Raw genomic sequence first — 17,935 nt, forward strand, 5'->3', positions numbered from 1 at the left:
AGATTGCCACTGCATCACATGACTCTCTCATTCCTGATTTCATTGTTCAAGTAAATGTCTGAAATTGTGTAGAATAATTAAACATACATTAATTATTAATTGATTTCAGAATTTCTACTATTGTTGCTCTATGTGCTGGATCATTTGTGGGGTTATTATATCTAATATGGTGCAATGTAGAATTAGAATAAAGTAAAATTCATTTTATGTGATTGTAAGCTCTGTATAGTCGACCCTATAATGTAGTAATGGAATAAGCAGTTCAGGACATAAATGGATGGATAGCAAGCTTTTAAAACACATAAAATTCATAAAACTGGTTTTCATTTAAGGAGAAGAAAAGAAAAACTTTATCAAGTAAGAACTCTTAAAACAGGTGAGGTCTTTCCACACTTGAAATTCCTTATCCTCCTGGAAAAACAACATCAAATAGTGCAACTAGTTGTCTGGTATGTGGATACACAGGGCTGACAACCGGCCACTCCTAAAAGAGGGAGAACAGAAAGTTTTTTCAACCTACTTAAATGTAATGGAGCTTTATTGATGTTTTGTATTTACATTTTTATCAGTTAGCTCTTCTTTAGCTTTAGGTCTGCTTCATTATTTTTCAAGTTTCCAGTTTATCATCTAAGTAATTGGCTGTAAATGTTGCATTTCGGGGGATAATTCTCTTCTAAGAAAGCTGGAGGTCGGTGAATTGCAGCCGCACTTTTAAGGTTGGTTTTTCTTTTTTATGTAATTTATTTTGTTTTATTTATTTTTTTTAAACTGTATTTCAGGAGAGCTAGGCTGCAATGATTGAGGTGGTAGCCAGCCTCTCTCGCGGACCCGTCTTTCTGGCTGGGGAGACTCTGGAATGCCTCATCACATTCACTAACCCGCTGTCCCATAGGTCCACCTCTGCCAGCAGGTCTGTAACTTTTAATACTTTTCTCTTACTCAGGAATGTCATATTCACTTAGAGACAATTTGGATGTTTGTTTTTATTTCGACCCCCCAAGGTGAAAAGATTTGATGGTTTAAAAGTTTTATTTCCTTGGAGGCTCAAGTACCTAGAGCATTCCATGCACTGCACTCTTTAAATTGATTTTCTTGTTTTCCTGTATCCACAAGTAGGAATTTTCAGCTTTGCAAGTTTAGTTTGATAATGCAAACTCACAGTTACTCTCTTTAGAGATGGTGTCTTTATTTTTATAATTAGTCCGGTCATGAAGTGCAGAGGTGGTGAGGTGCAAATTTGGCTGTGTATTAGAAAGTGTCTGTATTACATGAAAAAAATAAACCAAATTAATTAAAACCAACGACATTAGCTCTCTGTTCTGAAGTGAAACTGGTAAGACGCCTTAGTTTGGCAAGACATTGCCGGCTATTTTAAACACCACACTGCAAATAATAAAGTGTCTGTCAGAAGATAGAGCTAGCTTCCAATTGAAAGCTCATTTTCAACAAAAACAAGCAGCCTCATCAAGAGTTCATTTTGAATTCCCTCAGTTACTTGATGGTGTGCACTTTCTCTTTCATAATTCTTTACTTTTGTCAACAGTGAGATGCTGGCATGGGCCAGTGCCCAGATTCACTGCCAATTTCATGCCAGTGAGAATCGAGTGATGCTACCCTCAGAAACTCCCAAGCAAGACGTTCAGGCAGAGAATGAGACTGTTCTTGTACCTAACCGAGGTGAGGGAAGAGTGGATTTGAAAGTTCCAGGCTTAATGTTATAATTTGTGAATGATTAGCAATTTAAATATTAAAAATAAATATTTAATACACATAAGCAAACCACAAATATCAACAGGTATAAGCATAAAAAGGTTCTTGGATATATTATGCATTTTTGTTTAAGTTAATGTTTTGAATTTTCTGATGTATCTTGTTTATTTTTCTATCTTTGAATAAAAAATAAGTTATATAAAAAAAAAAGCAGTATGGGTGGGAAGAGATTTGCATTTGAGTTGAAATAAAACACTTTTTTTTTAACATGAGGTCATTTTTGATCTTTCCATAATGAAGGTTTCCATGTTGTTGATTAAATGCTTCCTTACATCTTTTCAGATTTGTATCATTAGCATGTGCCTTTTCATACCTATTCCCATTTTCAGTAGTATGAGATCAGACTAGGTCCAATTTTGTTCTTAAAATGCTGGGTATGTTTTATATATAGCCCTAAGTTTTTAATAAATGCACATATATTCTCATCCCCTCTTAAGGGTAATTCCATGTCAAATCTTCACACTTTTGGACCTCATCATCACAGATTATGATGAAACTTGGCATGCTGATTTGGTCATATGAGCAACCCATGGAACTGAAATTGCATGCGTCTTGCATCAATATTAAGGGAGATTTAATCTAGCTAAGTTTGAATTTATTTGTTGGGGGGATTATGACTTTGACTGGCTATATCTCCCCAAGTATATGGTTCCCATATTGTTTTAAAGCTCTATTTCCAGCTCTATATTTTGCATAAATACTGTGCTATCCCCAAAATGAAAAATGAGCATGTTATGAGTGATTATGATATTAAAAACTGAATAGCAACAAAATCTGTTATTTTAAAATGCGTACATTTTTTTTGCTAATGCTAGCTTATAATGTGATGAACTTCTCCAGAAAATGTGGTCTGTGGTTTTTGATTTGTTGCCGAGATATTTTTGCTTGTCTGAATCATGCATCAAAACCACAATTCCTTACAATGTTGTTGAATAGCAGTTAGTGATCAGTGAATGGTACAGGGTTATTAGGGTCCATGAAGACTAAAACCAAAACTAGCAGTGAAAATATAGTTTTAATTGAAATAAAAATTACAGTTAAAAATGAATAAAAAAGACAACAATGCCAAAGTAACTAAAACAAAATAAAATTAATGGTAAAATCAAAGTAGTTTTAGTTTTTCTCTTCAGTTTACACTTTTGACTTCTTGAGAGATGCTGGCCTACTAAAAAGGGTGTTCAATTAAGTAAATCATATTTGAGATCATGCACTCTTTTATTGTATGTTTTCAGAAAATATAAATCAAGCCTTGCCTCATAAACCTGAAAAACGAACATAAAAATTAAACTGAAACTAGATAGGAACAACATTCAACTTTGGTGGAATCATGAATAATTTTTGTACAAGCTGTACTGTTTGAATGGTAAGGTGAGAATGTAAGAACATAAACAATGGCTACACTCTCAATGTATACTCCATCAGAGCCTTTGATGCATCAATTGTGTCTTTGCTTGATATTGTGTGTGTCCCTCCTGTTGCCGTCACAGGTTCAGCTGCTAAAAGCACAGCCTGATCTTTCATGACAATTTTATCAGGTCGGTATGGGAGTTTCAGCGTAGCATAATTGGAACCTTAATGTCATTACTTATACCCATGCTTGGAATACTATTTCATGTCACTTTGGCTGCTATGACAAAGGCCTATTAGTGACATGAAACCATGTGATGCCACCTATAAGTAATGGTAGCTCAGCAATGACTCAAAAACCACAAACCAAATTTCATATATTCATGACATTATAAGCTAGCATTACTAAAAAATTGACCAATTTTAAAATATAGTTTTTTTTCGCTATTCAGTTTTTAATATTATAATTGCTCATAATATTTTTTTCATTTTGGGATTAGCATAGTATTTACCCAGATATAGAGCTGGAAAAGAGCTTTAAAACAATATGAAAACATTTATGTGCAACTTCTATTTAGGGAGACATAGCCAGTCAAATCACAATCTCCCATCCTCAAATAAGTTAAAACTTAACTAGATTAAATCTCCCTTAGTACTGATCCAAGATATGTGCAATTTCAGTTCCATGGGTTACTCCTATGACCACATCAGCATTCCAAGTTTCATCATAATTTGTGGTGATGAAATTTCATTGTCACAAGGTTGTCCATGCCCACCAATGCCTATCCTGTCAAACCATTACAGGGCAAAGAAGCACACACCCAAACTAGGACCATTTAAAGTCTCCTGTTTGCCCAAAATGCTAATTTTTTCACACTTTAGAGGAAAGCCAATTGCAGACATTCAGAGAACATGCACACAGACAACAAATAGGAATGGGATTTGGATCCAAGAAACGGCAGTATTAACCACTGTGTCACTCTACTTACTGCATCATGCATGTCTGTCTCTATTCATATTCCATTGTTTGTTAATAGCTTTACTGCACCTAAATGTATGCCTGGAGGCTTAACAGATAGTTTGACTTGAATGCACACATTTTGTTTTTTTTTTGTTACTGAAAGAGGTAGGTCTGTAAACCACAAGGGTGTTGGTTCCTACAACTGACTTATTGTATCATCCAGAGTATGCCATTTGTCATTCTAATTGTCCTGCTGTACAAATATGGACATAGTTGTACTGTATGTTTTTTAATATTTTGTAGGTTACGTTGAATACAGTTAGTGTTGCTTGTTCCAATCCATTTTTAGTTTTATAAGAGTATAATATATGATAGAGACCAATTGAGCATACTGTTAAGTAATATAGTATTCTAATATCAAATTCTACATCCATACCATCCCCAACCTAGCTAGAGAGCTGTGAGATTGAAATGTCTCTTAAAGATACTGAAGCATCTAAAGGCCCAACATGCTTGCTTAAGGACAAAGTTAATATACTTTTGCCAAAATCTAAAGAAGATGTGGACATTTCATTAGAAAGTGTTGTTTCTTTAGATATACATACATTTAATTAAACCTCTATTGAAATTCTGAGGAGTGTGTTTTGAAGTCTTTGGACAGCAAAGGCTACATGTTTTGTTGCCACTATACTATATGGTCTCACTGCAGTAAGTCAAAAATTATTTTAAGTAGACCACAAGGTTGAGTTTGAGAGTATGTACTAACACATTGCTGCAGTGTCAACAAAGGCAGGTAATTCTGATTGTTCTGGATCACGTGCTATGACATTAATGATAACTGAAACTGTGACCTTAATGTTTATGGACGCTATTTGTAGCCAAAGAAAAGTATTGCCTTCCAGGGCATGCTGTCCCGGCCAAATACAGAACATGCACAATGTAGTCATCCCAATATAATTACTCAATGCTTCTTAAGCTAATATTTACAAAACGGTGCCACAATGAGATTTAACTGCAAAGGTAACATTTTCAGACAGCGTGCCAGACAACTGCTCCCATGTGTCTGTAATTGACTTTTTGGAAAAACATTTCATAACATTTGTGTCATAACCTGGCTTGTTAGCCAAATTTTACATTTGCATCCATGTCCTTTATTATTGAATATTTGGCTAATTCTTTATTGAAGGTGTTTTGCAAGGTCAGTGTTCATTACAGATCTGCACAGATATATTTCTACAGCTGGAGTATAGGTAGGTTAAGTGACTTGCTCAGGATCACATAGTTAGTACTGTAATATGCAAAATATAAAAGTGAAGTTGCACTGAAGTTTCATTAAAAGTGTTTGCTTAATTAAAACTTAGTGTATGTTTTGTGAGGCTGATGTGAAGAACTAAGTCATTCAGGGTTAATTTACCCATTAAATGGGGAAAGTGAAGTGAAGTGACTGTGTTACACAGAAATATAACAAATTGGCATGGCTTGGTTAGTTTAGTGTCGTGTCATGTTACAGAAAGATTCCTTTGTCTTGATTTCTCCGGTTACAATGTAAAAGTCCACAGATTCGACAGTTTAATTCTGAATGGAAGAAGATGCCCCCAGGGGGACTAAAAAATATGGTCATAGTAGTCACAAATAATACTAAATGAAAAAAGTGTACAACAATATCAAGTTGCACCACCCGAGCTAGGCTGGTGTGAACTGCATCCTCACTATTGCATTCAGGTAATACATTTCCAGGTGTTTTAAGTTCTAAACCTTCCTTATTCCTTTTCTAGTGCATTATTTTATTAAGGTGCAGCTAATGAATGTAGGTACCGTACTGGTTTTGAAATGGATTTAATCACAGTGGTGTGAAAAACTGTTTGCCCCCTTCCTGATTTCTTATTCTTTTGCATGTTTGTCACACAAAATGTTTCTGATCATCAAACACATTTAACCATTAGTCAAATATAACACAAGTAAACACAAAATGCAGTTTTTAAATGATGGCTTTTATTATTTAGGGAGAAAAAAAAATCCAAACCTACATGGCCCTGTGTGAAAAAGTAATTGCCCCCTGAACCTAATAACTGGTTGGGCCACCCTTAGCAGCAATAAATGCAATCAAGCGTTTGCGATAACTTGCAATGAGTCTTTTACAGCGCTCTGGAGGAATTTTGGCCCACTCATCTTTGCAGAATTGTTGTAATTCAGCTTTATTTGAGAGTTTTCTAGCATGAACTGCCTTTTTAAGGTCATGCCATAGCATCTCAATTGGATTCAGGTCAGGACTTTGACTAGGCCACTCCAAAGTCTTCATTTTGTTTTTCTTCAGCCATTCAGAGGTGGATTTGCTGGTGTGTTTTTTGGGTGATTGTCCTGTTGCAGCACCCAAGATCGCTTCAGCTTGAGTTGACGAACAGATGGCCGGACATTCTCCTTCAGGATTTTTTGGTAGACAGTAGAATTCATGGTTCCATCTATCACAGCAAGTCTTCCAGGTCCTGAAGCAGCAAAACAACCCCAGACCATCACACTACCACCACCATATTTTACTGTTGGTATGATGTTCTCTTTCTGAAATGCTGTGTTCCTTTTACGCCAGATGTAATGGGACATTTGCCTTCCAAAAAGTTAAACTTTTGTCTCATCAGTCCACAAGGTATTTTCCCAAAAGTCTTGGCAATCATTGAGATGTTTCTTAGCAAAACTGAGACGAGCCCTAATGTTCTTTTTGCTTAACAGTGGTTTGCGTCTTGGAAATCTGCCATGCAGGCCGTTTTTGCCCAGTCTCTTTCTTATGGTGGAGTCGTGAACACTGACCTTAATTGAGGCAAGTGAGGCCTGCAGTTCTTTAGACGTTGTCCTGGGGTCTTTTGTGACCTCTCAGATGAGTCGTCTCTGCGCTCTTGGGGTAATTTTGGTCAGCTGGCCACTCCTGGGAAGGTTCATCACTGTTCCATGTTTTTGCCATTTGTGGATAATGGCTCTCACTGTGGTTCGCTGGAGTCCCAAAGCTTTAGAAATGGCTTTATAACCTTTACCAGAATGATAGATCTCAATTACTTCTGTTCTCCTTTGTTCCTGAATTTCTTTGGATCTTGGCATGATGTCTAGCTTTTGAGGTGCTTTTGGTCTACTTCTCTGTGTCAGGCAGCTCCTATTTAAGTGATTTCTTGATTGAAACAGTTGTGGCAGTAATCCGTGCCGAGGATACGCCATTCACTGTGTGCCCAGGTTCCACCTTTATTTGCTTATCATGCGCGGCTGGGGCTACGCCATTCACTGTGTTGCTTATCATGCGCAGCCGGGGCTACGCCAATAACTGTTGCTTATTATGCGCGGCCGAGGATATGCCATTCACTGTCGTGCAAATGGGCGGGGCACGGTGCAGCCCCTCGCATGCGCACTTCACCAGAAGACACACACACACACGGACACCTGGACGCACACAGGGGTTTTATTAAAGAGGATTTAACTTGATTTTAATTTGATACCAGTTCCCATATAATTTTAAATTCTATCAAGTCACTTATTTTACCATTTGTACATTGCCATCAGTCAAACATCATTTTCCACCAGTTCTTTTACAAAGGAACAAAGAGATGGGAGTCAAAGGGTGAATGGAACAACCTGTAAGAAGAATGGTCTACAAACAAATGTAAAATAACAGTGCATGCATGGTGCTTGCAGAATGCATTCTGGCATTATTGTGCAGTAAAATGACCTCTCATGGGGTTGGCTCGGGTGGTTTTGGATAAATGGCTTACTGCAGCTATTTTACCTTACAACAATAATCACTTTATGCCTGACTGTGTGCATCTCCAAAGTGATGTTCATAACATTAAATGTTTCATTTACACCCTGGAGACAAATCAAAACAACCATCTGAAACGATCAGATTTGTTACTTTACTGTTTGAAATACCATTGTGTAAACCTTGGCATTTTTGTTTAAAACTTTAAAAAGACTTAGGTCAAATGATCCCTGCTGATATTAGTGGACTTTGGCTACTCTGATGCAAAAAGGTTTCACGTTAGTGTAGTAATTTTGGCAGTATTATGAATAATGAACTACTAAAAGTTTTCATTGTAAAAACTTTCAACTAAAGTTCTGTGATAATACTTCCACTATTGTGTTGCTGTGGACTCACACGACAAAGCATCTAAATTCTCAGGTTTGCTCTGTAGTGAGCTGCTGTTCAGCCACAAACCTGCAACGTCTGGTTCAGACGCAGTCTCCTTACATAGTGAGCTAATAGGAGAACTCCTTGTCTCGGCCAACTGTCGCAGGTTCACATATGACTCCTGACAGTTTATCAAACTGCAAATCTGTGAAGTAAGATGTTTTGTGGTACGAGTCCACAGCAATACACTTAGTGACAAGGTTGGGATTTGCTCTGTGGATAGGTGGAATGGTGGTGTTGTGTGAAATATCCCCTTCAGGGATTACCTCAATTGGATGGCACTTGTAGTAGTGCAAGGGACAGGCGATGAGGCTTGTGATTTGTTTGTGCAGCTGTACTAAATGGCATGAGGAAGCTTCAGACATTCTTCTTTTGACAGGTGCTTTTATCACCCTAACTTCTGCACCTAGTGGATCCTTTATTTTCTAGTTGTGCCAGCAGTTTAATGTGTAAGTCCTTTACTATTCTGTTCTCTGGATGTTTCCATTTTAGTCATGCAGCTTTAAACAAAGCTTGTGCTGTGGTGGTAACACTGAAATACAGTTCTGACAGTTTTTAGAAAACAAATTTATGTGCAAGGCAAAGCGTAGCAGGCAATGTTAAATTAATCCCACAAAAACAACTAAAGGATGTTTAAATGTGCTGTTATGATTCATGTTTTTAATATCTTCTATTCATGCTGATTTTTTTTTAATCTGTGATTAATTTCAATATTATTTTAAACTAGCCAACCTGTGCGGCGTACCATACGCCGCATAATCAGGCCTGTTTTTTAATGATTTTTAAGCACAGGGAGAAAATTAACATTTGAAAAATCGGTAATGTAGTAAATCAGCAAGAAAAGCAACATTGTAACAATGTACGGAACGAACGAACACACAATCGTCCGTGACTGAAAACTGGCGGACCGCCTTCTCGCGTTCTCCTGTCAGACGGAGGGATGGGGGGTGCACGGCACTCAGTCGCGGAGTATGGAACAGGAGGAGAGTAGGACGTCCATTCAGCTCCCTCCATCATGCTAGTCGTCTGATTTCTCGTTCAGTATGCACTGCCCGCTCATGTGCCCACCTCCAACTCGTCACTCAAGTCGTCGTCTTTGCACAGTCCAGAAGCACCTGTGACTCACATAGACGTTATCATTGCTCTATGCGGTTTTGGCTGCTTTTCTATATATAATCCACCAAGACACCTGACCACGGTAGTAGCGAGGTGGGAGGGGGGTTTGTACAAAGGGTAGGGACGCAACCAGTGGGAGCGGATGAGTCGCACTTAGTGGGAATTCCACAGTTTGCAGCCCGAATGGGGTTCAACGGCTTACCCACGCCTAGACACACGCTCAATCTCATGCATAATTATTTATTGAATACTGAACACTTCTGGAAAGACACGGTTGTCTAAAACGGGTTAGTGTGAGAATACAAATGTAAGTGAATGAAAAGATGGAACTCTGGAGAGAGCAAAATACAACACAATAGTGAACCCGCGGCATAACAAACGCTGCATAATTATTTATTGATGGTTGAACACCTCTGGAAAGACACAGTTGTCTAAAAAGGGAGGGTTTGAGGATACAACAGAAAGTGAATGAAAAGATGGAACTCTGGAGAGTGCAACATATAAATGTCCGTGAGTGAAGAAGACGCATTTTGTCGCGGATGCAAATTGCTGTATGTAGCGTGTAAAACAGTTTGCTTTGGTGCACGAGGTCGTGTGTCGTAACCGAAAAGTCGGTTTTTAAAGACTGCTTACTTCAATGTGTTTTAACCTCAGTTGTAAAGGATTGTTTTAAGGATTCCATGGGATACCCCTCGCAAACCGTTTCACACGCTGCATATGGCGACTCACCTCCGTGAGAAACATGCCTCTATAAACAGTCAAGGTGGCTCGGAGGTACATGAGGCCTCTACGACAGATGAATATAAATGGCGCTGTTCTTTCTGTGTCGTTGCGTCCAAATTCGTGGGTGTGGCTCTGCGAGTCGTATCCAATGGTCTTGGAGTTGGTGGGCGTGGCTCCTCCCTGCGTGCGCCATAGGTGTCTTACTTGTCGGCAGCTTAGTGAATCCACGCCCCATCCGGAGTGTTTTCCATGGGTGTCTTGCCTTAGTGAATTATATATATAGATTGAAACATCTCTCTTTTTATTGCTTATAGGCTTACCTGTATGCCATAACCCTTAACTATTTTAGCCCCATTAACTATGTCTGTCTTTTGCTTAATAAATGCATCCTTACATGTATGGAAATCTGTTTTAAACATGACATTGTGACAAGCCAAAAATTTACTTTTGAGCTAACACGTAATTTTGACTTAACAAATGTGGATGCTTGGAAATGTGGTTACCAGGGGATGCACTGAGAAATCAGCCCCAAGACTTGCAAGGGAAGTCTCTAACCCCATATACAGTATATTTCACAACCAGACAAAATTTCAGTGATATTATCCTTTGGAGTTTCGGATCTTTCAATGTCATACTCTTTTCCAAAGGCTACCCGGCAGGGGCTGAGAAGACCCCTGCTTGTGTACAGCTGGTTAAAGCTAATTTCAGCGACTCCAAAATTCTGTTCTTTTATACCACAGGCAATTTGTGGCTGTCTCTGCTGTATTGGTGGTTTTCCTGGATGGCTCACCACTTCCTTTTTCCCTCAGTGCCCAGTGTGGTAATGTGAGGGCTCTGGCTAGTGATTGTACCGGAAACCAGGGCTGTGGAGTCGGTAGGTAATTACTTCGACTCCGACTACTTAGTTTCCGGTACTTCTGACTCCGACTCCGACTCCAACTCCCCAACTACGATTCCTCTGTATTTAATATGCTAATATATTTTCCATGTTGATTGAAGGAAGGCAACATACGCGTCATTTAACCACAGAACTACTGGCTAGGAAGCTGACTCTCTACTGTATTGGCCAGTTTAAACAAAAGACCAGAACCCCTGAACACGCATCTGGCCATAGCACACACCTCCACTTACATCATTACTCTTGTTTACACTCCTATTAACTTGTTAAACACATTATACCTGAAATAAAATGAAAACACTTTTTGTAATGTACCCTAATCCAGATTACAATATGTGAATGTCAGGTTGTATAATAGCTCAGCTGAACTTCACACTAGGAGTAACACAGCTAGGCACTGGGCTTTATTCTTACATCAGAGAAGTACTTAATTATGACTATTGTTTGTGAAATGGGACATTTGAACTTGCTGTATTTTTTTTTTCATTACAATTTAAATTTATTAGGAGTTGGAGTCGGTGCATTCTTCTTGACTCCGACTCCAGGTACCTAAAATTGTCTCCGACTCCACAGCCCTGCCACAAACCCCCTACAGCCAGCTTCAACAGTCAAGCACCTTTCTCTTCATTTTATTTCTTTATTTCCTTTATTTCACCTTATACAATTTCTTGTATTAGGAATTTGTTAGTTTTCGCATACCCCTTGGGGTTAGAGAGCAGCGTCAACCATTGTACAGCGCCCCTGGAGCAATTACAGGTTATAAGGGTCTTGCTCAAGGGCCCAGCAGAGTAGGATCTCTTTTGGCAGTGATGGGGATTCGAACCGGCAACCTTCAGGATACCATCACAGATCCTTAGCCTCAGACTGGACTGGCTTCAATGTGTGACGAGCCCTTCATATTTGGAGAGTTTTCTTTCAAAGTTTTCTTTAAGGTGATCTTTGAAGAATTTCTTAAGTGGGTCCCTATTGAAGATTGTTTTCAATCTTCACATTCTGTTGAATAGTTTTAAATTGGTTAAAACCAAAGCGATTCAGGGGGTCCAGCATAGAAAATCTCTTTGTAAGATGAGAAGCGTGCTGCGCAAAGCATGTGTGAGATGTACATACTTTTTGTGTTTGTGCACATTCTTGGGTCTCAAAAAGCTTTAAGCTTGAGGTCAAGGGAATGGCATAGAAGGTGTTCAGCAAGTTAATATGTGTGTGTTGAAATGCAGTTAGACTTGGGGGTCCAAGATCAAATGTCTACATATCAGCCTGTTTTCTAATAAAGATGGCTCTAACAAAGACAGCTGTCTGTGGCTCTTTGGATGAAGATTCTTTAGATCAGTGGATCAGTGGAACATTTTCATACAAAAAAAAATGTATCTCAAAGTGCTTTACAAAATGAAGAATAGAAAAATAGAAGACACAATAAAAAATAAACATAAGTCAACATTAATTAACATAGAATAAGTAAGGTCCGATGGCCAGGGTGGACAGAAAAAACAAAAAAAAAAAAACTCCAGAGGCTAGAGAAAAAAAATAAAATCTGTAGGGATTCCAGGCCTCGGGATCTGTTCACCTTCTTTGAATAGTGCAGCATAGGAAAAACCAGGGAGGTTGGGGTTTGTCCCCCTTGGTGAAATGAGCAGGGTGAGAAATAGGAAATAACTTTGCTCAATGATGCCAGTCCCTTTTTAAATCGTAACTGAAACAACTTTATATGTGTGTGCTTTTCAACCCACTGACGACAACCCATAACCCAGAAGTGGGTCATGACCCAATGTATATGAGAGACTGGCTTAGAGTACTCTTCTGTATTCATATCCCTGGAGTGCAACTTTTTCTTATCCTCACAGGCATCTTGATGAGCCTCTCAAAGTGAAATGTGAATCCAACCCTTATTCCCCCTACACAGGCATACCATCCAGGTGATTAAAGTTAGATGGTAACTGAAGTCGCAATTCCAGCACTACTCCATGCCTCTGCTTCTAGGCTCTCAGTTCAAGATTTGGGAGATATGATGAAGCTTACAATTAATGCAAATAAATGGATGGTAATGGATCAGTGCAGGACAAAACAAATGGTGGAAACTAAGGTGCTCAGCAATTCTTCATGAGGAACTACATCTCTGTGCTTTTGAAAGTTGCTTATTCATTTATCAGAAAGGGCTTTACTGTTTTCAACATTTTTAAGGATAGAAGTGGTGCTTTGTAGGAGACACCACCTTATTGATGTCAGTAGAGCAATTCATTTTTACAGTTTATATTTGACATGTTTAGTCTAATAGAATAATGGGGTCTTGTCGCAACTCACTATGTTTCTATATGTAAAAGGCTGTAAACTTCACCAAATGAAAAGCTCTCAGTTCATGCTTATTGCTCATGATGATGATAATGATGATTGTTTTTTTTTTTTTGCCTCACAGGTGAACGTGGACAATGCTTTCTTGCCACTCCTCCAAAAATCCTTTTCTGTGATCTACGGCTGGACCCCGGGGAATCCAAATCATGTAAGTATAATCGCACCGTACATAGGGACAGGTCAAATGTCCCACTGTCCCTTTTATTTGACACTGCTCTGAACAGAAGACTTTTGACATGCAGGGTTTTGTTGTGTCTAACTATTCTTTAGTTTTTAGCATTTGCTGCTGTACAATTTGAATACATTAAACACGAATACATTAAAATAAGGCATTTGTTGTGTTAAACTACTGTTGTCTGGAAGTGTGATACTTAATTTGAAGTTTAAAAATCTTGCTACAGAATCAGCATGTGCGCTTTGTAATATGCTCTAAAAAAAGGTATGATAGTTTTAAAATAAAATCGAATACAAAACTAGGCATTGTGCTTATGGAGGTTAAATTTAAATTCACAGCATTGCACAAACGTGTAACCAGAGCATTGTTTAGTTCAGAGGTGTTACAAAAAAATAAAATTAAAAATCCAACTAACTTTTCTCACATAGACCTGTAATGTTTAGATGTTGCAGACCAATATTTAATTATGTGAAATTAAATAGTAAGATTTGACATTATTAATAATAATAATAATAATTCTTTGCATTTAAATAGTGCTTTTTTCATTACTCAAAGCGCTCAGCAATTGCAAGTTAAGGGCCTTGCTCAAGGGCCCAACAGAGCAGAGTCCCTATTGGCATTTACGGGATTCGAACCGGCAACCTTCCGATTGCCAGCGCAGATCCCTAGCTTATTGTTTAATAACTGTTCTGTATTTTTAGCAAAGAACATGTTGTACAAAGGGTGGCGAGATTGGTTCATGGCAAGCAACAGAGACTCGGTCAAAAAACTTAATGGTGTTGATCTCTGTCTACCGTGAACATTTTTACTCTTGCCAAATAAAGGAAACTTAGTCTGCTCCTCACAGATGAGCTTACTTCATCTAACCATACAGAAGCTGGAATCAGACACCTGCATACAGTATCTGGCTCCTGCGGGCAAAGTACATTAACAATGCAGTGATTGCTGGGATTGATTCCAGCTGCCCCATGACCCTGCCCTTGATAAGCAGGTTAAGGAAATGGATGGATGGATGAATGGAATAAACAAACAGTAACATTTAGGCACACACAGAAACCCAAGGAACAGTGTCACACAAACTCCCCAACCCGTGGAACAGTTACAAATAATCAGTTTATTCAATGTCTTCACCGATTTAATCTTGTGAAAAGATCCAAGTTATCCCAATAGAACCTATGATCCTACAACCCATGGAGTAGCTGTATGAGTAACTCCGTTACATGGCTAACAGGGAAGTAAAACATGAACAATAAAACGGAGAGTACAAAAATCAGACAACTGCTGAATATGACACCTTGTTTCTTTGCAAATATTTTTTAAAATTTCAGTGTGAATGTACTGCTTCTCCATATTGCTAGTTTGAAAATTTTCAAAGGGAGAGCCCTTAACATGCAAGAAGTTGAAAAAGACAAATGGTGTCAAGGCCTTAAACCACATTTTATACAATGAACTAAGAGCTAAGTCTAAAGGCATTGTCCCATGACTTTTCCAGCGATTTTCATTTACATTATTTTAGCAAGCTGTGGCAGTCTCTGTGATTTTACCATGACCACAAGTTGTGTTGTTAGACATACCCAATGACTCATTTAAACCAGTCTGCGACTCGTCCCACCAAATTCAAATAGTTTCGACGTTGCCTTAAGTTATAGGAGCAGGCTCAGTTTGTGCGAGAGTTGAGAACCAATGAGGTTTCGGTCAAAAGTGCATTGTATATAATGCAGCTACAAGGAATAAGGAAGACCACGCAAACAGAAGAGAGACTTGTTTGTCCGATGTCTTGTGTTTTATGTACCACTACATAATGGAAAAAAGAGGCTAAGATTGTGGCTGAACTCGCCGTACCTGTTAACCCTTAACTCAGGACCCCGCTCCTGTCAGGCAACATGTAATTGACTGTCACAAAAAAGGGCAAGATCATGATACCTTGGAGATGTGAAACTCTGCTGAAAAGTCATAACAGAGTCACACACTGTGGAAATCTTGTGGTGTAATCAAGACATCCTCAGGCAATGAGATATCATGTTTGATATCCTCTCTGACTGGAGGTAGTGTATTGTGCCATCAGTTTAAAATACACTTTTTACTCTCAGCCTTATTTGTGTCTGAAGGATCTAGAGGATCAAAGCAGGGCCTCTCACTAAACAAGAAGCAGTTAAAGACAAAACTTAATGAGTGATCAGGAACTGACTTTACTTTTTATAACGTACAGTTGGAGCACAGTTACACAAACTCTCACAGTAAATCTGGGAGAAGGTTTACTGATCTCACAGTATGTAATCTCTTAGCTTGTACTCCTCATTGGCTGATTCAAAAAATGGCATTCATGATTGTTGAAGGGAAAAGACTTGAAAACTACTGGTCTGGTAATGTAACAATTTCATTACTGATAGATTTGGGCTTCAGACATTTTTTTTTTTTTATTTCTTGGAATAAACATTAGTGGTAACATATTGAGAATACAGCACTCAAATTTCTGAGCATGTTTACATCTTTTTTCCTTTTGTTATTTTCAGGGCTAATTTCACTGTCTTTATTATCCTAATAAGCACACCTCTTATTTGGGTGAATGAAATGGATAAACTTTAGAAGTAAACGACTTAGTGACATAATGATTAGAGCTGCTTTCCTCCTCTCCTGGGACGTATCTCTGAACCCTAGTGTGCTTCTCTAGTTTTGTCCCACTTCCCAGTGACTTACAGATTAGACTGAGTTCTGATGCACAATTAGCCTATTGTGAGTAAACGTGAGTGTGCCTGTAAGCAGGCCAGTCATAGTTGTATGCCTGTCAAAATGATTAAAATCAAAATCTGTATAAACTAACCCCAGTTAGTACCTGTCAAGCTAATGTATGTAATGACAAATTTCCTTGCACTCTTCTTTTTAGATTCATACCGAGAAACTGTACCAGTTGAGGGCCCCCCGTCCTTCCGGGGCCAGTCCGTGAAGTATGTCTACAAGTTAACCATTGGTTGCCAGAGGGTTAATTCTCCAATCAAACTTCTACGTGTCCCCTTCCGGGTTCTGGTGGTGCACGGTAAGTATAGTTGTGGAACTAAGTACCTGCAGGCAGAGCTAAAATTTTACGCCAGTGACACTGGGATGCCCTTCAGTCCCCTCCCAATATTTTGCCGATAATCATCTGATTACACACTTGAGCAGTCCAGGTAAGGGTGTCTCCCTTAGGCAAAATATTATCATGACATGCTACAACCTTGCTCTTGTGAGTGCCATGTGGGATTATCCATCATCCCATCCAGGAGGAAACATCATCCCTTTCCAGGAAGCAAGGCTGAAGCAGAAGAACTAGAATGAACTGGCATACTGACCAGGTTGGGTATTGATTTCTTACCAGAAACGGAGGTCAGAATAATGGAACGACTAGGGGAATTAGCTTTTTTAGAGCATATACTCCCTCAACACGCTAGTGGACAGTGCTCTTATGTCACTGCTCCTTGTGGGGCATGCTGGGACAGCCCTGATGTATTCAATGGATACATCTGTCTGACCCTGAAGTACCTCCTCCAGACGTTTCTCCAACACCGGAGGTACTTCCAGGGTCCTGCTTAAAAGGATCCCTTTGCCTCACCTTGGGGAGTTAGAGTCCGGAGTTAGAGAACAACACTTGCATGAAGAAAGAGGAAGAAGAATAAGGATCCACCGCCCCATTATGTACTGTGATGTGTGGAACAATTCCTGAGCACATGTAAAGGTACTTGAGAGAAATTAAAAACCATTGCATTTGAAACAGTGACTGTGTTTGTATCAGTTGTGTCCAGTGTTTGGGGCTTAGTGATGCCCCCCGTCATCCACACTCTGTGTTGTGCTGATAGAAATGTTAAAACCTAATTTGTGGCAGGACAAACTGACTCTTTGTACACTCAAGCAAGTTACTAATTATAAGGCTGGTTTCATCACAGTCAAAAAATTAAGATGTTTATAGGCTGCATATCATGGTGAAGATTATCGAAAACAAAGAAACAAATTGTATAGTGCCCTGTATGTTCTTTATATATGTATTGAAATTGTTTTTCTATGATGTGACTTGTACGGGTTTGGGAATTAAAGGTGGGAGTTAATCCTCTACAATACTACTTTACAGTTCATCCAAAGACCCAAACTGCATGGCAGACATCTAATCCCAGCAAAACATCCCTTTTAGCATCTCCTAGATTCTTCTTGTACATTTGAGTGAGTCAGCCATTCCGACAGCTGTATGACACTTCAGCACTGCAGCTTGTTCTCTGTTCATACAGGTGTGGAGGATACTCAGTTTCATCATGATGAAGCAGTAGCACCTTCAAATCCTTTTTTGGAGGAGGAAGAAGGAACCAAGAAGGACTCTCGTCTGGTAGAGATTGCCACAGAAATGCTGATGATGGCCACATCCCGCAGGAGTCAACGTGAGTATAGGTCATAAGACAAAGCACTGTTGCAGTG

General features: G+C 38.9%; 1 protein-coding gene across 1 annotated transcript in view; it reads left to right on the forward strand.

Annotated features, from left to right (window-relative positions):
- rgp1 (GP1 homolog, RAB6A GEF complex partner 1) overlaps positions 1-17,935 on the forward strand; it is a 34,879-nt gene that overhangs the window by 12,006 nt on the left and 4,938 nt on the right. The window contains exons 2-6 of the mRNA XM_039751995.1: positions 780-910; positions 1,544-1,677; positions 13,388-13,471; positions 16,383-16,532; positions 17,752-17,898. Coding sequence (XP_039607929.1) covers positions 795-910; positions 1,544-1,677; positions 13,388-13,471; positions 16,383-16,532; positions 17,752-17,898 — 631 coding nt within the window. The 5' untranslated portion in view covers positions 780-794. The remainder of the gene's footprint in view (positions 1-779; positions 911-1,543; positions 1,678-13,387; positions 13,472-16,382; positions 16,533-17,751; positions 17,899-17,935) is intronic.

The sequence above is a fragment of the Polypterus senegalus genome, chromosome 4 (assembly GCF_016835505.1).
Source record: "Polypterus senegalus isolate Bchr_013 chromosome 4, ASM1683550v1, whole genome shotgun sequence".
NCBI lineage: Eukaryota > Metazoa > Chordata > Cladistia > Polypteriformes > Polypteridae > Polypterus > Polypterus senegalus.